This window comes from Amblyraja radiata, chromosome 32 (genome assembly GCF_010909765.2).
Source record: "Amblyraja radiata isolate CabotCenter1 chromosome 32, sAmbRad1.1.pri, whole genome shotgun sequence".
Taxonomy (NCBI): Eukaryota; Metazoa; Chordata; class Chondrichthyes; order Rajiformes; family Rajidae; genus Amblyraja; species Amblyraja radiata.
The window spans coordinates 28,943,636-28,966,217 of record NC_045987.1 but is presented as its reverse complement, the minus strand read 5'-3'; the positions used below and the strand labels follow the sequence as shown (position 1 = coordinate 28,966,217).

The 22,582-nt window shown below is 44.1% G+C and overlaps 1 protein-coding gene across 4 annotated transcripts in view; it reads left to right on the top strand.

The window, feature by feature from the left end:
- whrn (whirlin) overlaps positions 1–22,582 on the top strand; it is a 190,508-nt gene that overhangs the window by 149,770 nt on the left and 18,156 nt on the right. For all 4 annotated transcript variants that reach the window (XM_033049267.1, XM_033049269.1, XM_033049268.1 and 1 more), the window contains 3 exons: positions 5,850–5,918; positions 11,650–12,184; positions 12,451–12,623. In XM_033049267.1, coding sequence (XP_032905158.1) covers positions 5,850–5,918; positions 11,650–12,184; positions 12,451–12,623 — 777 coding nt within the window. The remainder of the gene's footprint in view (positions 1–5,849; positions 5,919–11,649; positions 12,185–12,450; positions 12,624–22,582) is intronic.

The window sequence follows — 22,582 nt, the reverse complement described above, 5'->3', positions numbered from 1 at the left end:
GCCGGCGTGGACCTGAGCGAGGCCGGGAATGATCTGAGGACAGTGAAAATCAGCGGAGGGCTGGCCGATCGTGGCTTCCGCGAGAGGAAGCCCACACATCCTCGTGACATACGATCGGGCGGGGGCAACGGAGAGGAGGTCATCCCCCGTGATGTCCAGGTGTGATCGGTATCATCAGCGAGGAAAATGCGTCACAATTCCCCGAGTCCCTGCGATCCACGGAGGAATCACAGGTCTCTATAGACGGCCTCTCCCAGAGGGAGTAATGGCCGCCACGATCAACTTCCCATCGCGCTGTCCCGCACCCTCACCATCGCAATGTCCCGCGCGGCGATAACGGATGCCGCCGCAATGTTCTAGATCTTCAAGGAGCCCAGCGGAGCGCGCAGCACGACCTGAGCAGCAGTTTAAAAACGCTAAGTGACAAATTTAAAGAAATGAAAGTTAAGAAGAACAGAAGACAGAACAGGGGTGACGTCACTTGCAGCGTGAGCAGAGGCAGGCAGGCAGAGTCATTGTGACATCATCAGCGAGACCATCTCGTTTATTCACCAAGTTATTTGAAATTTTTGAACATTTTCATAAATAAATCGGGAAATAATTTTTGACATCATGGCGTAAATCTATCGGAATATGTAAAAATTTCACCGTTAGAGCGTCGTGTTTTCGAGGAGATGTGAATCACAGACGAACAAATACACACACACAACTACACAAATATATACACACACATCCAAGATCAGAGTTTTATAATTATAGAGATAAGATGTGTGTGGTAGATATGACAATTGCCTTTAAGAGATTTTTGGATAGGCACATGGATATGCAGGAACTGGTGGGATATAGATCATGTGCAGATAGAGAAGAATTGAGCTTGGCATCATGTTTTCACAGTCATTGTGGGCCAAAAGGCCTGTCCATCTGGTGTATTGTTGTATGTTCATCACATTCAAGTACTGGACAACCCACCAGACTGTCTGCAAACTTTGATCTGTAAGTTATTCACCAAAACTTGCCTCTTATTAGAAAATTGCCTTTCTTGGACAATTTGGAATACATTAATTTTTTGTGCAGCTTCATTTTTAAATTTGGACAAAATTTAAACTTTCAAGTTCATAGACAATAAATTCTGTTAAAATTTTAGTGACTAATTTGAAAAACCCGCTGAGTTACTTCAGCTTTTTGTGTTCATCTTTGTTTTGAACAATGTAAACCCTGGCTTTGCGATTTACCCATTTGTAGAATACAAATAATTGAAGACAGGAGGTGGTTATTTGGCCCTAATGCCTCTGCTGACATTGCAGTTACTTCCCCTGCCCTGTTCTTTCCTCCCTGTTCTGCAAATTATTTCCCCTCCCCTGGTTACCCAGTTCCCTTTAGAAGGTTGGGTTAAATCTGCTTCCCCAGCTGTTTCAAAGAACATGTCCAGACTGTAGTAAGACATTCTCTCCATCTCCCCTCCGCTAATTCTCCCCTTGACTGCATCTGCCACATAAAGCAGATTCTTTGTTATCCTGTGCAAACCTTTCCTGATTCTGAATCCGTTAAAGCTCTTCTTAGCCTTATTTGTTCTAGGGAGAACATTCCCAACGTCTTCAGTCTAACCACGGAGCGATTTGATTAAAAAACATCAACTGCAGTATCTGGGTGGTTGAGCTGACAACAGGTCTAAGTTCATTCACAGGAGTAGCAGCAAAGGGATTTCTGCAATGCAGCTGGGCAGCTGAAAGCGGTGAAACTTCTAGGGCTGTTTAGTTTAGTTTTTTAGCTTTTATTGCCTGCTATCCAGTGTGATTGTATTGTGTGATTGTAGATCTGCTTCTGTGGCAAGCATGCAAATAGTCGCCTGGGTTGGGTACCATCTTGGAAGCAGATATACTGTGTGCTAAGAACAGGAATGAGGGAATGATACATCACAGAGCTAAAGAACTAGCACCGACACAAAAGGCCAAATGTCCTTTTGTTCATTAAAGTTCTTTGATTGACTTGGCTAAAGCATTTGTTTCTAAAATTTGTGTGACTGCACATATGTTCTCAGTCTTTCCTTGCACTCGTTTTTCATGTGTTTTGAATGGCTGTCTGGAGTTCAGGCCAGCAGAGAGCCACCACAGAAACCTACTAATTCCACAGTGCTGGTAGTCTGTCCTCTTCGAGTAGTCATCAGTTTGAATCTACATTACTAAAAGTCTGATCTTGAACGCTTTTGGCTCGCTGTGCTGTGATTTCCGAGAGAACGCCGCCACCTACGGCCGTCATTTTTGGCCACCTCGCTCAGAGCCCTCCTCCACCTTCCGGGACCGGTGGATTTTTCCCATTGATGAAAAATCAGAGACATATTAATGTTTTTTTTAAAATTGCCATTCTCTCTGCTGCCCCTGCTGGTGGGAGGGGGAGGGACTATAAATCCCGGAAGTGGTGTGCCTCACTCAGTCTCTGCAAGATGGAGGAAGCCAGAGGGTCACGTCTCTCTGAGCTCTGAATAAAACTGAACACATGTCTACTCAACTGTGAGTCACCTTAATGTGGTTTGAAAATGAAAATATGGTTGGTTTGAAATTGAAAGGCACTACTGCAAATGGTGGTTTGGGTGCTTTGGCTTGAAGTGAAAAGGCACTACTGCAAATGGTGGTTTGGGTGCTTTGGCTTGAAGTTAAAAGGCACTACTGCAAATGGTGGTTTGGGTGCTTTGGCTTGATGTTAAAAGGCACTACTGCAAATGGTGGTTTGGGTGCTTTGGCTTGATGTTAAAAGGCACTACTGCAAATGGTGGTTTGGGTGCTTTGGCTTGAAGTTAAAAGGCACTACTGCAAATGGTGGTTTGGGTGCTTTGGCTTGATGTTAAAAGGCACTACTGCAAATGGTGGTTTGGGTGCTTTGTCTTGAAGTTAAAAGGCACTACTTGAAATGGTGGTTTGGATGCTTTGGGTAACTTCCTGTTTGCACTGTATGTTGATTTTAGATAAAACGCTACCACTTACGGCTGTGCTTTTTGGCCATCTTACTCAGTCCCCCTTCGCTCTGCAGGTGCAGAGGATTCTTCCCATCAATGAAAAATGAAAGTGTTATTAGTGTTTAAAAAATGTTGAGAATCTCTCTCCTGTCAGTCACGCCATGAAGGCCACACCTTTTCCGGTGGGAGGGGGTGGGGTTATAAAACCCGGAAGTGTGGGTGTGGCTCAGTCTAATCGCCCCTGCACCTGTCATTGAAACAGATAATCACAAATAAAATCACTGCCAGGCTTTGAACATTATTGCAGATTCAGAGACAGCTGGTCCAGAAAAAGCTGAGGTTCCCTGGATGAGGGAAGGTGGGTCGGAGCGTGTTACTGGTGGGGGAGCAGAGGTTTGGGATGGAACTCAAATCCATGGATATCTATGGCAAACTAGTGGCCAGGCGATGTTGTGGGCAACTTACTGTCTCATCAGTCTGTGTCTGTGGATGTTCATAGATTACCCTAGGAATCCTAGTCAAAGATCATAGAGTAGAGCAAGAAGGTCCACTCCTCCGAAAACCATTGGACCGACGTGTAGTATGCACCAGAGAGTAACTTCCGCCATTTCAGTAAAGCTGACGCGACCAGTTATGCCTCTCGCAGTGTAATGAGCGTTGCGGGGGAACCCTTTGTGTGTTTTTAAATGTTTTAAATTTTTATTTTTTAATTTTCTTTTGAAATGCAGTAAACCCTTATCAATTCCCCCCCCCCATCACTGTCAGCACTGCCTTGGTCACTATTTGCTGAAGTAAGTGTGTGTGTGGAAACTTGCGTGATTGTTAATCTGACTGGAAGCCAAATCTGACTGGACACAAGCTAATACACACGAAAACGGCACATACCTTTTACAGGTGGGAACTGCAGATGCTGGTTTAAACCAAAGTCAGACACAAAAGGCTGGACAGATCAGGCAGCATCTCTGGAGAAAAGGACTAGGTGATATTTCGGGTCGACTTTTTCATTAGCTGCCATGACCCATTTGATGTCATCCTTCTCCCTGCTCCTGGTCTCGGCCTGCACCGATCTGCCTGACATGCTGTGTGGTTTGTATGTGTGTGTTTGTTTGGCAGAGTCTGAGGAGAGAAGCGCCGGCACCAAGAGCAAGCGAACACGCGGACAGACGGACGAAAGCAACAATCATAGAGTAGAATAGGTGACATTTCGGGTCGAGACCCTTCTTCAGACTGAGTCAGGGGAAAGAGGAACAAGAGATATAGATGGTACTAAGGACAAATGAATGGAAGATATGCCTAAATCTCCCGTTTCCCTTTCCCTTGACTGTCAGTCTGAAGAAGGGTCTCGACCCGAAATGTCACCTATGCCGCTCTATGATCTTTGCTTTCATCCGTCTGTCCGCGCGTTCACTCACTCTTGGTGCCGGCGCTTCTCCCCTCAGACTCCGCCAAACACACACAGCATGTCAGGCAGATCGGTGTGGGCCGAGACCAGGAACAGGGCGAAGGATGACATCAAACGTGTCTTGGCAGCTATCGAAAAAGCCGACCCGAAATATCACCTAGTCCTTTTCTCCAGAGATGCTGCCTGATCTGTCCAGCCTTTTGTGTCTATCTTTGGTTTAAACCAGCATCTGCAGTTCCTCCCTGTAAAAGGTATGTGTCGTTTCCGTGTCTATTAGCGTGTGTCCAGTCAGATTTGGTTTCCAGTCAGATTAACAATCACGCAAGTTTCCACACACACACTTACTTCAGCAAATAGTGACCAAGGCAGTGCTGACAGTGATGGGGGGGAATTGATAAGGGTTTACTGCATTTCAAAAGAAAATTTAAAAAAACATTTAAAACGTTTAAAAACACACAAACGGTTCCCCCGCAACGCTCAATACACTGCGAGAGGCATAACTGGTCGGGTCGGCTTTACAGAAATGGTGGAAGTTATGCTCCGGTGCGTACTACATGTCAGTCCATTGGATTTCGCAGGAGTGGACCATCTTGCTCTACTCAATGATCTTTGGCTAGAATTCCTAGGGTAATCTATCTGGACCAGCTATCTCTGAATCTGCAATAATATTCAAAGCCTGGCAGTGGTTTTATTTGTGATTATCTATTTCAATGACAGGTGCAGGGGCGATCAGTGTAACAAATTAAACTGGGTTTAAAATCTCACTGGTGCACGATTTTGAATCTGCTCTGTGAATTTGCAGTGTCTGACACCTCTCACAGCTCTCAAGCTTTATATTTATATCCAAACTGATGACTACTCGAAGAGAACAGACTACCAGCACTGTGGAAGTACTAGGTTTCTGTGGTGGCTCTCTGCTGGCCTGAACTCCAGCCAGCCATTCAAAACACCTGAAAACCGAGTGCAAGGAAAGACTGAGAACATATGTGCAGTCACTACATGTTAGTCCATTGGATTTTGCAGGAGTGGACCATCTTGCTCCGCTCTATGATCTTTGGTTTTTATTGACTGCTTATTGAATGAATTGATAATGTCTGTGATGAAGCTATTCTCGGGAGCACGGGAGCTATTCTCCTGTGATGAAAAAATAGTCCTGTGTGGAGACAGTATTTGGGAGGATGTATTCTGGAGCAAGAGTGGAATATACATATTGAAGCATCGCCACAACATTTACTGATTAAAATTATTTAAGGAGTTTAATATATTGAAAACTACCCAAGGCTCCCATTGCGCCCATAATGGACTGGAATCCCCGACATTTATAATGCGCAATGCATTCAGTATTCTCTGCTTTTCACCACCTTACAGAGTTAGAATGACTCTTGTGACATTTTCTATCATAAAGCGCGTGCAGAGATCAGGCCTCAATCCCTGGCGTCTAATGTTTTATTTATTGATCTGTTGTATTTACATTAAATTGTCTGTTCTTGCACACAGAACGACACGGATGTCATGATGACTGGCCAGCTGCAGGGGAATTCAGGAGGTTTGCCGGACATCTCTCTGGTGAGTATTTCACACTGCCTGCACTGCCTCCTGCCAGGTAATTATCCTCTGATTCACTAAAGTGAACTGATGTTTGCTTTCACAAATATAGAAAAAACATTTATCATTATTGTACCTATGTTCCTGTAAGCTCAAGGGAAGAATTAATTCAGCAGTAACAGAGTATTGAAAGTTGTAAAATATTACCCCATTAGCAAATCACTCACTCAGCATCAGATTAGATTAGATTAGATTAGATTATTTAATGACCACACAGTCAAGCTGGTGGAATTCAGGATCAGTACAGGATGTTACAAGGTAGGCTGATTCCCGTCAAACATAACATAAAACACAACATCATACAATATACAGTACATGCATGGGGAGGATATGTGCTGTTGTCATAGTGTGTTCAGAATTCGGATTGCGTGTGGGTAAGAACTGTTTTTAAATCGAGATGTCTTGGCGGGCAGTGAGCTGTAGCGCCTTCCTGATGGCAGCAGGTGGAAGATGTGGTGAGCTGGGTGGGAGGGATCAGAGATGATCTTTATTTGGCGTGAGTATTCTATTTATAGTATAACATTATAATTCCACAAATGCTATGAAGTTGTGTATTTTTTATTTGTACAGGAGAAGTTGACGGACCAAAATTAAGAGTAAAGTGTATGCAAGTGTATGTGGTAGGTCCACCTTCAGTATCAACATAGAACAGTACAGCACAGGAAAAGGCCATTCGACCCAAAATGTCTGTGCTGACCATGATGCCAATACCGTCTCTACAGTCTGCATGTAATTCATATCCTCCCATTCCCCTGCATATCGATCGATATGCCTGTCCAAAAGGCTTAAAATCCATTATTGTATCTGCTCAATGTCCAGCCCCAGCAGCACGTTCCAGGAACTCGCCACCCCTGTGTAAAAACAATAAAAAATGACCCTACATCTTTAAACATTGCCCTTCCTACTTTAAAGCTATATTCCCTAGTATGTGATCTTCCCTCCCTGAGGAAAAGGTTCTGACCATCGATGCCTCTCATCATTTTATATACTTCTATCAGTTCTCCCAGCAACCTCTGACATTCCATAGAAAACAACCCAAGTCCAGCCTCTCCATGTAGCTAATACCCTGTAATATCGGCATCATTCTGGTATACCTCCTTTCCAAAGTAATGGGGAGACCAGAATTGCACACAACATTCCAAATGTGAACTAACCGAAGCCCTATAAAGCTGCAACATAACTTCCTGACTGTTGTGGTCAATGAACAACCTATGACAGCAAGCATACCATATGCATCAATGTTGAATAGGGTCATCCCATTTATTGTATATTTTCCACTTACATTTGGGGAGAAGGCAAGAGAATGGGGTTAGGAGGGAGAGATAAATCAGCCATGAATGAATAGCAGAGTAAACTTGATGGGCCCAATTCTGCTCCTATCTCTTATGACCTTATGATCTACATTTGACCTCCCAGACCTCACCACCTCACACTTGCTCCATTAAACTCCATCTGCATTTTAACATCCATTTAGTCAGAGTGAAATAGGCCCTTCGGACCAACTTGCTCACACCGGCCGACATGTCCCAGCTACACTCGTCCCACTTGCATTTGGTTGATATCCCTCCAAACCTGTCCTATCCATGTATCTGTCTAAATGTTTCATAAACCTATGTCCTCTGATCCCTGTTGCACCTAATCCGGGCAAGATACTAATGCAGCTATGCGATCTATTCCTCTCATGATTTTAAGCACCTCTATAAGATCACCCCTCGTCCTCCTGTGCTCCAAGGAATAGAGTCCCAGCCTACTTAACCTCTCCCAAAAGCTCAGACCCTCTAGTTCTGGCAACATTCTCGTAAATCTTCTCTGTACCCTTTCCAGCTTGACAACATCTTTGCTATAACATGGTGCCCAGAACGGAATACTATACTCTTAACGCGCTCTCACCAACATCTTATACAATTCCAACATGCCTCCCAACTACTATACTCAATACTCTGACTGATGAAGGCCAATGTACGAAAGCCTTTTTGACCACTCCTAGATCCCTCTGCTCTACAACACTCCATAGAGCCCTACCATTCAGTGTGTAGGCCCTGCCCATGTTAGACTTCCCAAAATGCAAGACCTCACATTTCACTGTATTAAATTCCATCAACCATTCCTCATCCTACCTGGCCAATCGATCAAGATCCTGCTGCAATTTTTCACAACCATCTTCCCTATCTGCAAAACCACTCACTTTTGTATCATCAACAAACTTGCTAATCTCACCATGTATGATCTCATCCAAATTCTCACCTCCCCCCCCCTCCCATACCCCCTCCACCACAACCCCCTCTCCACCACACCCCCCTCTCCCACACACCCCCTCCCCCACACCCCCCCATAACCCACACACACCCCCCTTCCCCACACACTGCCCTCCCCCACTGGATGCATTACGGCCGATTCACTGGATGCATTCAAAAAAGAGTTAGATAGAGCTCTTAGGGCTAGCGGAATCGAGGGATATGGAGAGAAGGGCAGGCTCTGCGACTGAAGCCCAACGTCGATTCCAGTTGGAGGCCGCTCCACGGTGCTAGACCCCAATGACAACGGAGACCCGACAGGGAAAGGTCGGAGTCCCCCATACAGAGAAGAGATTTAAAAGTTTTTAAAGTTTCCACCGCCCCCCCCCCATATACACACAGCTAAAATAAGATATAAACTACAACCAAAATATACACATGACAAAAAGAAAAAAAAGACAGACGAACTGTAGAAGCCGCTGCCGCGAGGCGACGCCATCTTGCACTGTCAGTTTAACGCGTGGGAATTTAAACAAAGCGCTGTCGGCTGCTCGCTGTGGGATCTAAATATAGCGCTACCGGCTGGAGCGCTGTGGGCTTTAAACATAGCGCCAAGGCCTTTACACATTGCGCTATGGCCACAGTGCTATGGGTCACAGACTGTTCATGAAAATTCTCGTATAACAATGAGTCTTTGGAATTCTCTTTCTCAGTGGAAGTTGAGCCATTGATTATTTTTCAGACAGTGGTAGAATTCTGGATAAGCCTAGTGGTGAAAGATTACCAGTGGGATTGCAGTTACATTGGGATTGGCCTTGATTTTGCAGAACGGTGGGTGGGCTCAAGGGGGAGAGAGGGAGGGGTGGGAGAGAGGGAGAGAAGGAGGGGTGGAGAGGGGAGGGAGAGAGGGAGAAGGAGAGAAAGGGAGAGAAGGGGGAAGGGAGTAAGAGAGGGAGGGAGAAAAAAAGGAAGGAGGAGAGAGGGAGGAAGAGAGAGAGGAAGGGTGAGAGGGATGGAGAAAGTGATGGAGGGAGGGAGAGGAAGGAGGGAGAGAGAGAGAAGGAGCGAGGGAGGCTTCCAAAATGGCTTCCAGATCATCATCTGGTGCTAAAAGCAGGGAGCAGCCGTTCAAACAGCAGTATACAAAGAGATGGCAATGAATGCATTGTCAAGTAAGGTGCGTAGAAGACATGTCAATTGGTAGCAAAGTTATGCATTCTTGTACTCTTACATGGGTATGACCGCACATAACAAAATAACATGTTTTTCAGCAAAATACTGATTTTCAGGTACTAGAATACTGAAATGCTCTGACAAAACTTGGCAGCTCTGGACAAGGGAGAGCCAGTGGAATTTATGGACTTTCAGAAAGCATTTGATAAGGTCCCACATAGGAGATTAGTGGGCAAAATTAGGGCACATGGTATTGGGGGTAGAGTGCTGACATGGATAGAAAATTAGTTGGCTGACAGGAAACAAAGGGTAGGGATTAACGTGTCCCTTTCAGAATGGCAGGCAGTGACTAGTGGGGTACCGCAAGGCTCGGTGCTGGGACCGCAGCTATTTACAATATATTAATGATTTGGACAAAGGGATTAAAAGTAACATTAGCAAATTTGCAGATAACAAAGCTGGGTGGCAGTGTGAACTGTGAGTGTCCAGCTTTAAGTTTCTGGGCACTCACATTTCAGAGGACCTCACATGGTCCACCAACACCGCTGCGCTGATCAAGAAGGCACAGCATAGACTGTTCTTCCTGAGGACATTAAAAAAGACTGGTCTGCCCCAACAGCTGCTGACAACCTTCTACCGCTGCACCACAGAGAGCATATTAACGTATGGCATCTCTGTGTGGTATCTTAGCTGCACGGAGGCGGAGAGGAGAGCTCTTCAGCGCGTCGTCCACAGAGCACAGAGGATTATTGGGACACACCTACCAGCCTTGGAGGGCATCTACCACACACGGTGCCTCAGGAAGGCCGTCAGCATCCATAAAGACTCCTCACACCCTTGTAATGGACTGTTCGAACTACTTCCCTCCGGCAGACGTTACAAGGCCTTCTACGCCCGAACCTCCAGACTCAGGAACAGCTTCATTCCCAGAGCTATAGTGACTCTGAACCGGCCCGCTGAGTGCCCCCCCATCCCCCCCTGGACTGTCTCCCTCGGATGGTCACGTCGCACAGACACATCTGCACTTTAGTCTGTTGAACTGTTTTGACTGTTTTACTGTTCTTTTTACAATCCATGTTCTTGGGATATGTAAATCCAAATTTTATTAGTTATTTATGTTATGACATCGGTTGGAAGCTGCATACCAAACAATAAAATATATTATTATTATTATTATGCTATGAGGATGCAGGGTGACTTGGACAGTTTGGGTTAGTGAGCAGATGCAAGGCAGATGCAGTTTAATGTGGATAAGTGTGAGGTTATCCATTTTTGTGGCAAAAACAGGAAGGCAAATTATTATTTAAATGGAGTCAAGTTGGGAAAAGGAAGTACAACGGGATCTGGGGGTCCATGTTCAGCAGTCAATGAAAGTAAGCATGCAGGTAGAGCAGGCAGTGAAGAAAGCGAATGGCATGTTGGCCTTCATAACAAGAGCAATTGAGTGTAGGAGCAAAGAGGTCCTTTTGCAGTTGTACAGGGGTCTTGTGAGACCACACATGGAGTATTGTGTGCAGTTTTTGTCGCCCAATTTGAGGAAGGACATTCTCGCTATTGAGGGAGGTTCACCAGGTTAATTCCTGTCATATGTTGATAGAATGGAGCGACTGGGCTTGTATACTCTGGAATTTAGAAGGATGAGAGGGATTCTTATTGAAACATATAAGATCATTAAGGGTCTTGTCACGCTAGAGATAGGAAACATGTTCCCGATGTTGGGGGAGTCCAGAACCAGGGACAACAGTTTAAGAATAAGGGGTAAGTCATTCAGAACGGATATGAGGAAAAACTTTTTCACACAGAGAGTTGTGAGTCTGCAGAATTCTTTGCCTCAGAGGTGGAGGAGGCTGGATCTCTGGATGCTTTCAAGAGAGTACTAGACAGAGCTCTTAAAGATAGAGGAGTCAAGGGATATGGGGAGAAGGCAGGAATGGGGTACTGATTGTGGATGATCAGCCATGATCACATTGAATGGCGGTGCTGGCTCGAAGGGTCGAATGGTCTACTGCACTCTTGAGACATTATCCTTCATTGTTCATCTTCAATGACTCTGAAGTTTTCCAACAATTTGTATTTGCAAATTAAAAGCCCATTTTGATTAACTTCTTTAAACAAGTTTGAAACAGTTGAAGCTTCACTAGAGTAGAGTGAGGTTGCACTGCCCTGTAATTAAGGCCATAAACTATGTCCATTAGTCCCATTCAATTTCAGTTGCAGCCTAGACAGAGAGGAATTTCCCAACTTTAAATAAGGTTGCAATATAACCATTTTTGTTTGCTTTTTAGGACAATGTGCAGTTACTTATTGAAAATCCATCTGACTTGAGGTTTGCTCCATTGGAGTCTCCCAACCCTGCCTTTCAACAACAACAGACAATGAAAGATGCATCAAGATGGAGCTCGTCAGAGTCATCACATTCTGGCCTTTTCTTCATAGCTCCTCAAAGTCCTTCATTAACCACCACGAACATTGACAGTGAATCCACAAGTGACCGTTCATCTCTTGCCTCATCTTCAATCGTTTCGTTGGATGAGTCAGTTTGTACAGTGCACCCTAAAACCTCAAAGGCACCGAGCTCAGGGAATGAGGTGGTGCCACAACTTGCTCACGTTACCCAGCATCTCATTGGGCCCTTTCCCAGAGTCAAGTCTCCGGCCCAACTGCTGCCTCTCTCTGAGTCTCCGTCGCCACCCGTCCTGCCACCTCTTGCCTCAGCGGACAAATTAGCAGCAGCAAATCAGCACTTTGTCATGGTGGAGGTTCATCAAGCAAACAGCGAACCCGATGTCAATGAAATCAGAGCATTGCCGCACCCCCGAGGTAAGCACCATTGTGCTGGAATGATGGCTATTCATCTTTATTCTCAAAGAATGAAGCATTCCAGTTACCACACAGCCCACTTACTCTCTAAACTTTTCAGCGACAAGATTGATTGCAAGGCAAAGGGAGACAGAAAGAATGGTATCTGTGGTTAGACCAGTAGCAGTGGGTGTGCTCACCACTCTATACAGAACCTACTACGTGTGCATCTGATGTTTGAGCAAAGGTTTATTTCCTGTCACTAACTGAACCTCTGTTCCCACCAGCTGCAGCCCTGTGCCAGTTGTCTGACACTGGGCAAACACTCAGCGAGGACAGTGGAGTTGATGTTGCCGAGATGGGTGGCAACAGCAAAAATGGCAGCCCGGGCTCTGCTAGCAGCAAAGTCACCAGTGGCATGGTACGGAATGGAGGCAACTCTGAGGGCCTCTCTAAACCAGTAAGTAATGTTTGTGGGCTCAACATTTCCTTCATTATCTGTGCTTTCTGCATATATTCCATTTATTTGTCCCAAGTACCACCCATATCTCTCATTCCCCTTTCCCCTGACTCTCTGTCCGAAGAAGGGTCCTGACCCGAAACATCACTTATTCCTTCTCTCCAGAGATGCTGTCTGACCTGCTGAGTTACTCCAGCATTTTGTGTCTGTCTTCGGTTTAACCAGCATCTGCAGTTCCTCCCTAGACAGTAATGTTTGATGTTGCTTAGTTCTTGACTGGGAGAACCATTTAATTAATTAAAGGAATCAGAGCATAAAAATGAGCAGTAAAAATATAAATACTTGTATTTACATCTTCTCACATTCTCAGATCCTTACATCCTCTGACATCAGTTGGCCTTCACACACATACACTGCAAATGAACAGAGCGATAGCTTTTTACCATTTTAGCAGAGCCATTGGTTCTGTGAGCAAAATTGAATTAATGACTCTCCAGGGCAAGCTGAGCCTGATTCAAATGCATGCACTAGTTGTGATGTTTGAGGGTATTTCAGAGTGGAAGTGTTAACCTGATGAACTGTCAATATTACTGTGAGAAAGATGCCAGAACAGGCTGATGCTGGGACCTGGGGAAGCCTCTGGAAGGTGAAAGAAATTGTTTGGTGTCCTTGCCTGTGTCACTAAGTCAAAATGTATTGATTTATTTGATCCAGAGTAGATGAGAGAATCCATCCAGTGAGACCATAAGCCAAAAGTAAAGGGATTAAAGGGATTCCACAGTTCACTCTGATTACTTTCCCATAGATGGCATGCAACAAAAGCTTTTTATTGTACTTCGGTACACGTGACAATAAACTAAAGTGAACACTAAAAATGGAACTGATGTTTTCACAGCAGGTCATTTGAATAATTAGCATCATTCAGGTTTGTGAGTACTTCCACAAGTAAATTGCCAGGTGAATTTCTTCAAAACAATCCATCAATTTGTGTCTCACTTTCAAGAAAGATATACTAGTGCCCCCAAGGTCTTGCTGTTCAACATCCTCTACAGGGGCTCTGTATTCAATTGTGTATATCTAGCCTGATTAATGTTCTCATAATGTATGGCATTTTTCAAGTAGAATTCCATCCCTTGTCCCCTTTCCCAGTTGATCTAGATCCTGCTGTCACCTCAGATAACCTTCTTCATTGTCCATTCTACCATCAATTTAGGAGTGATCTGCAAACTTAAGTAAGCATTCTGGTGCAAATCATTAATATATATGACAAACAATACAGGACAACATGGTGGCTTTAACGTGAAGATTTGATCAGGATTTGGATAAGGGGATTGAAGCCTTTTGGGAGTTCAAATTTGCAGATGATGCTAAGATAGGTGGAGGGGCAAGCAATGTAGAGGAAGCAAGCACTCTACAGAAGGACTTGGACAGGTTAGGAGAGTGGGCAGAGAAGTGACAGAAATTCAGTGGAGCAAAGTGCGGAGGCACGCATTTTAGTAAAATAGAATAAAGGCGTAGATTATTTTATAAATGGGGAGAGAATAGAGAGATTAAATGAGAACTTACCAGTTTGAAGTTTGATCTTTATTTTATGAGAAGTTGCGATGAGGGATTACGTGAAGAAGCCCGCCAGACCGCATGCGCGTCAATCTCCAAAGTAGCTGTATGAACCCACAGAATAGTTGCTGACCTAAGCTTATAGAGAGATTGAAGGCTAGAACTACCGATTGATCTTTATGAGAATAGGGTTGGGTGTGGAGGGCACGTAATCCCTCATCGCAACTTCTCATAAAGTAAAGATCAAACTTCAAACTGGTAAATTCTCGTTTAATCTCTCTATTTTATTTCGAAGTCACGTGAGTGACTATGTGAAGATTTCAAAGCTCTGTGGTTTCATACTGTGACATAATCTGTGTGTGAAAACACAAAAACAGATAAACCATTAATGGCAGGAAAAACATGAGGTATTAACATCACGATGCTAACTTGCATACATGGCCATTGCTCTAACTGGCCTGTAGTCCCAATAGACTGTTGAGTTAGACAATAATGTATGCAAGAAAGTACATAATTCTATCTGCAAATGTCCAGACATATTCCACCAAATTTATAATTTGTTAAGCTGCATTATGTAAGGCTCATGCTGCATGATGAAAGTGAAACCCATTGTATTGGCTGCTAGTGAGCCATCAGCAATATCTTGAGAGTATTGAAAGAAAATAATTATGTTCCGTATCATAGGCACTAGCAGCTGAGTGCACTTGTATGCCTAATGACATCCCTGATCTCTGCTGTGGTGGGTATGCTGTCAACCTCAAATGCACACAATCCTGCTCATTTGCTTATGAGATTATTTCTATAACAAGCTACCCTAATGTCAGTATGATATAGAGACTAGGCCAGAGATTGAGCAAGGATGTGTTCAATGATTGAGCAAGGATGTTTTCTTAATGCTGAGATCAGTTGCTGAAAGCATAATCATTTTAAGATACTGGTCCCATTAACAAAATTTTGATGAATATTTGCACAACAAATACTGATATACATCTCACACTACAATAAGTGTAAGCTATTAGGGTGGTGAAATAAAGGACACCCTGCATAACATTAGAGAATAGTGGGTGAAGAACTAATCATTTATGTCCCACATATGGTATAGCAGACATGATAAAGCAGCACAGGAAACTGTCAATTGTGCTGTCCCATAAAGTTTCTCTAGGCTCAAACTGGAAGCCACACAACCTTGTTACTTCCGTAAGGAATTGACTCACACATGTTGTTCACAAGCTTCTCATACAATCGTGCAGATCTAGCTGGCCGAGAAGACAGGCTATCCCAGCCGTCACATGTGAAGGAGTAAATAAGAGTAGCTTCAGCCGTCTACCTTGGCGTGACTGAATAGGCAAACTGGTACTGTTAAATTGCATGTTGCCTTAAATGTAATATTGCCAAAATATCTACCGATAATGCATAAGATTTATCATTCGCAATTTTGCATAATACCCACAACCCGGTGACATAATGCCCTTAATCTGAGATGGGCAGCATAGGCTTTCACCACTAGCTTAGTTATAACAGCAGAAACTGTGCCTATGCGTATAGATATGACAGAGTATACAACTACAAGATCGATTCTCTGAGTTAGTTAGATTGCAGATACCCAATCATCCATCTAGAACTGGGTAAGTGAACCCACAATTTGAATAGCCTAATGGTATCCTGATTCGGCCTGCACCATATTTCTGTAATCTTGAGAAATATACCCCTCTAGTCCTTGGTCAGACCACACACCCTCGGATGAGTTGTCACTGAATGTACTTGGAACCACTGTTCCTCCGTAGATCCTACGGACGGAATTTTTGTGGGGCTTCGCTACCCGTGTAAGATGCATATCTAGCTATTCATACATATCACTGATAATATAATCAGCAGCTAATGACTTGAGCTGAACTACAGTTTCCCTTAATTGTGAGAAAACTAGTTCCCTGTAAACTCTTGACTATTAGAGCCACGATGGATACGTAGCGTTTCCCTTCAGAGTGGAGATTCGTATAATGCAAAGCTGAATCAAGAATTACCTCGCAGACCTATGACTGAGACTACATGTCTAAATCTCCAGGGTGCATAACACAATTTCTTGGATGCACCACTCAATCAGGAAAAGTGGTATTGAGAACCTATGGTTTATTATAAATACATTGTTGATTGATAACATGACATGCAGGTCAGAAAAGTTATAATATATTGCAGACGAGCTTTCTGCTGGTAACTATATCTGTCCCAGAGAAAATGACAATGAAGATTCCAATGAACCAGTGACTCTGGTAAATGAGGAAAATAAACCATATGTTTGAGAAAAACCTCAACTACTTAATTCCATTGCCCAGCCTGATACCTCTCATAGATGATGAAGCAGTGCTTCTCTGGTCACTATGACTCGTATAGTCAGCCAGTTTCATGATGATTTACCCTGATCCAGGGTAACCAAACTGTTCCCACTTGGAACTACAGAGGTTACTGTGTAAAGCACCTTACCAATGTCTCTACATCAACTTGATGTTATGCCAGAGACAGTGAAAAACCGACTAGACAGCCCACGCTGGTAGTAAACCTTAAGCTGGGCCGACAGACTGTTCCATTTCGGAGTTTACGGAGGTTAATGATGAGACCTACTTATCAGCGTCTCTAACCCTAGGTCACTTACCTTTGTTGGAGCTTCAGCGAAGTTCCATTTGCAGACTCTGTCCATCATGTTTGTCATTTCTGTTGGATAGCTGATGCTGCTGGCCAACTTCTCTTGTAGTGGCTAGTCCGTCCCCGATGGAGCAGCAATTTTAGAGGGAAAAGCACACCGCTTTTCCTCATGCGATTGTCGTACTTCATACATTAAAGCATGGGATCCCGGCACATAGTCATATTCGGGGTCATGTTTGGAGTTAGTCTGTGCTGACCTTTGACACTCTCTTAGAGTGGGAGTAAACATCACGCATTAAAGCATGAGATTGCGGCAGCTGGTCATGTTCTGCTCCTCTCTTACAGTGGGAAAATTGCACCTTGAACCAGGTGTTACCATCCATATGCCTCGAACTGTCTGTGCATGCTTCTATACCGAGCATATTTTGCGACACCATCTCCGATAGTCTTTCGGGTGGGAGGAAAAATGCGAACCGTGAAACCAAGGCAGCTGCAGGCATATGACTTGAACTGCCTGTGTATGCTTCCCTAATACGGGGCATAATATATATGGCTCCATCTTCATACTTCATACATCCGAATGGGAGGACTTATGCAAACCTGAACCAGGAGTTGCCTCAGGCATGTATGCATACTCTTTAGCACCAACTCCAACACTACATTCAACCGAGTGGGAGGAATTGCAACCCTGAACCAGGCGTTGCTTCAGGCATATGTGCATATACTTTAGCACCATCTTCACCACTCCATTCATTTGAGTGGAAAGAAATTTGCAACCCTGAACCAGGAGCTGCTGCCTTACATGCCTTAAGACGGAGCATTCCTTGTGTTATAATTTGATTCATTAGATGTTCGTGATTGAGACAAACCCAAATCTTGTCCCAAGACTTGGCACTTTGCCCCGATTTGGGGTTTGTCAGGTTGCTCCCTTCAGCAGCCGCCAGGACTAGCTGTGCAGATCGATGCTCTGTGGTATCCTCATTTACCAAACAGGCTGCACGTGCTAGTGACTCCGAGTCCTGCTCCCTTCCGGTGCCAACGCACTATACAGGGAAGGACTGGAGCGCCTCTGGCCCCAATACGCCAGACAGAGTGGGAGAAATGCTGGAACCCTGCCAGGTATTTGTCATAGGCAATGACGTTTACATTACTGAAAACCCAATCCCAATTAAATCAGAGATTTGATCACTTTATTGATATGCATAAAGTTAAGTCTTTTGGAAAAGAATCTTCCACAGTCCCCTCTAATTGAAATAATTTGAAATAATTTAATTGCCACACAACCAAGGTCGGTGAGCGGAACTTACCATGACGCCACCAGGTGTAGCTCCCACAGGTGACTGATAGGCACAGCTCAACAAGGCTTCCCAAGCCAAAGGCTCTGGACTGCCATGGCAGTTCCAATTCCACTACACCTTTAATTTTTCTCTTTTAAAACATAAACTAAATTGGCATGATAATACATATTTAAGATATTGCCAAGAATAAAACCTGAACTAATATTATAAATCAGAGGATACCAACGGTGCAGCTGGTAGAGCTGATGCCAGAGACCTGGGCTTACAGCACCAAATCAGGCTTCGCTCCTGACCACAGATATATCTGTGTGGAGTTTGCAGCTCATAGGATGTATTGGCTATGATAGTCACATACGTGACCCTGTGGCAACTATTATAAATGCCAACTTTATTACAGCCATACATTAAAAGAATATACTATATGTGCTATAACATAGCTGTAGCTGTAGCTGGAACTCAGCTACAGCAGGCTGAACTTACCCAAGCGGTATTTAAAAACTCACCTGTAGTAACACCCGCAATTTATGAATGTAAGTTCGCTGAATTTGTAACTCTGGCTGCCTGCTCCCGAGTGGAGCTATGATGTCGGCAGCTTCTATAATTAGGGCTGTCTGCTGAATACTGTAACGGCTACAGCCGTAAACCCAGTTTTAAACGAGCCTGCCGGCTCTGAACTGGTCGTCCCCTGCCGAACAGACTAACGGCAAACAGCCGCATGAAACCCTCTAACTTGAGCCGCATGCTCCCGTTGGGGACTGCGGCAAAATATACCCCACGCTAGCTCCAGTGGAGCGGCTACCTTTTTGGGGCCCGCTAAAGAACGGCCCGAAGAAAACTGACTTACCTTGTGCCATGCGCTAGACGTAATGGTGCGCATGCGGTCTGGTGGGCTTCTTCACGTAGTCACTCACGTGACTTCGAAATAAAATCCAGAAATCGGAGGTGCAAAGGGACTTGCAAAAGTTAATTTGGAAGTCGACTCGGTAGTAAGGAAGGCAAATTCAATGCTAGCATTTATATCAGGGGAACTGGAATACAAAAGCAGAGATGTAATGCTGATGCTCTATAAGGCGCTGGTCAGGCCACATTTGGAGTACTGTGAGCAAATGTGGGCCCCGTATCTGAGGAAGGATGCACTGGCTCTGGAGAGGGTTCGGAGGAGGTTTACAAGATTCCAGGATCATTCCAAAAATGAGTGGGTTAGCATATGATGAGCACTTGATAGCACTGAGCCTCTACTTGCTGGAGTTTTGAAGGTTAAGGGGGGACTTCATTGAAACTTACAGAATAATGAAAGGTATAGATAGAGTGGATGTGAAAAGGATGTTTCAACTGGTGGGAGAGTCTAGGACCGGATGTCATAGCCTCAAAATTAAAGGGCGCTCTTTTAGAAAGGTGAGGAGGAACTTCTTTAGTCAGAGGGTATTTAATCTGTAGAACTCTTTCCCACAGAGGCCTGTGGAGGCCAAGTCAGTGGGTATTTTTAAGGCAGAGATAGATTAATTCTTGATTAGAACGGGTGTCAAGGGTTATGGGGAGAATGGATTAGGAAATGGGATTAGGAGGCATGATTGATTGGCGGAGTTGATTCGATGGGCTGAATGGCCTAATTCTACTCCTATAACATGTGAACTTGTCATAGAGTCTATACACCATGGAATCAAACCTTGCAGCCCAAATTGCCGATGTCAACCAAATTGCCCCATCTACGCTAATTCCACCAGTCCGCATTTGGCCCATATCTCTCTAAACCATTTCTATATATATATTTGTCCAAATGTCTTTTATATTTTGTTCTAGTACCTAAAAGGGTGAAGTTTGAAAATATGTACTTCAGCAAACTAAGTTCCAAATATTTGTACAGTAATACAACGTGTTCAAATGAAAAGACAAGCCAAGCATATTAACGGAAATAATTTATGAATCATTTGATATGCCAGATTTCTGCCACAGTGAGTGATGTCTAAAGTTAAATGCGATGGTAATAGCACATGTAATCTGTGCTTAACGATCCAGTCATATTATTATTTTCTGAGTACTCTTTGCCATTTCCTCTAGTAGTTTCCCAACCAGTGAAGTTTGGCTAATAGGTCTCTACAGTTCCCTGTTTTCTCTTTATTTTTTTTAATTGTGAAAGGGAGATTTAGTTTTGGAAAAGGGAGATCTTGGCTGATAGATCTGTTGGAATTCTTTCAGTAAGCAAATAAGCAGGACAGACAAAGGAGAGTCCGTGGAAGTGGTTTACCTGGATTTTCTGAAGGATTGTGATAAGGTGCTTATGTGATTGTGCGGCTGCTAAAGAAGATGAGAGCTCATCGAACTAGAGGAAAGGGGTCAAGTAAAGAGCGTTCACGTTGTGCCCTGTTTCCACTAATCTTTCCACCACCACGTACAAGAAGTGCAAGACAGACACCATTGCATGCAAATGCCAAGAGAAGGGTTTCGGCCCAAAACGTTGCCTATTTCCTTCGCTCCATAGATGCTGCTGCACCTGCTGAGTTTCTCCAGCACTTTTGTCTGCCAAGAGGTGTGTTCAGTTCTGGCTGAACAAATTCAGGGCTGCCAACATTGGGTGGGAGTTGGGAGTGAGAAATTGCGAGAGATAAAGCCTGACGGTGTGTAGCGACGGAGGTGGGGGGGGGGGGGTGGGGTGGTTAAGGGGGTTGGTACGGAGCTTTTGCATTTTTCAGCTTGAAATTGTGCAATCTGGTGCATACTATAACGAGTCTTTTAACACACTTGAATGCAGTATTTATGCTTTAAATTGGATTAGCTATGAATAAGGTTAGGCTAAATTACATTCCTAATTACATTCCACAGTAGAGCCAGGCTCTGATCAACAGGTGCAGCACATGAATGATCTTGGTCAATTCTTCCCTTCCCTCCCGCACCATCTCCTCCACGGACACTTTCCCTTGCAACCGCAAGAGATGCTACACTTATCGCTTTACCTCCCCCCTCTACTCCATTCAAGGACCCAAGCAGTCGTTCCATGTGCGACAGAGGTTAACCTGCATCCCCTCCAACCTCATCTATTGCATCCATTGCTCTAGATGTCAGCTGATCTACATTGGTGAGACCAAGCGTAGGCTTGGCGATCGTTTCGCCGAACACCTCCGCTCGGTCCGCATTAACCAACCTGATCTCCCTGTGGCTCAGCACTTCAACTCCCCCTCCCATTCCGAATCTGATCTTTCTGTCCTGGGCCTCCTCCATGGCCAGAGTGAGCACCACCGGAAATTGGAGGAACAGTACCTCATATTCCGCTTGGGCAGTTTTCACCCTAGCGGCATAAACATTGACTTCTCCAATTTTCGGTAGCCCTTGCTGTCTCCTCCCCTTCTCAGCTCTCCCTCAGCCCTCGGGCTCCTCCTCTTCCTTTCTCCTTTCTTCTCCCCTCCCCCCCACCCTACATTATTCTGAAGAAGGGTTTCAGCCCGAGACGTTGCCTATTTCCTTCGCTCCATAGATGCTGCTGCACCCGCTGAGTTTCTCCAGCACATTTGTCTACCTTCGATTTTCCAGCATCTGCAGTTCCTTCTTAAACAACATGAATGATCTTCGTGTATTAATGTATGGTAATCAGATTATAATCAAGCACTTGGTCCATGTTGACCAACCTGGGTCTCACTGCACACCTGGTACTACTCCTGACCCTGACTCCAGTTGCATATCTTATCTAATTCTTGACCCTGAGTCTAGCCTTACAACTGGCCCCCTATTCTACCCTGATCATAGCTGCTTACATGCTTAGGTTCCCAGTGCTGAATACTCCCATTGTCCCAGCTTTGACTGCACACCTAGTACTATTCTAGACCTTGACTCTGGATGCAAACTTGGCCTTGCACCTCTGCACTGACAATATATCTGGCCCACACATAAAGCTCCATATCTGACCCCCTAGACTTAACCTATTACGTTCGTACACTGGTGCCTATCTAATGCGGTAATCTTTTATGGGGCACTTCACAGACCAAATTTTAAGTAACTAAATTTGCTACATCCATTGACTTCCTTGTTATCTAACATGCTAGTTATTTTGTCAAAGAAGTCATCAATTGGTTGAACACAATTTCTCATCCATAAAGTTATACTCACTCAGCTGTATGTATTCTGTTACCATTTCCTTTATTTTCTTAACAAACTGTCCTGAAGTCATTTTCACCCCCAATATGTTCAGTATTTTGCTGTTTTCCTCTCAGCTGGGACTTTACCGAAATGCAAAGTCCAAGAACTATATATTTAAGCAATAATATTCTGTTTAATGTGATCTTGAGTACATAATATTTTCTGTGGTAATCATAATACAACAATGATAAAAGATCTTCGTTTTGATTGCACCTACCAACATGCATACATTATTTTATTACAGTTAATGTATATCAAGGGCAAATTTTTGTTCCAATGCTCCCCATTCGCAATTACTTTTACATTGAAGTGATTGAAATCCAAGTGAAGTTTAAATGG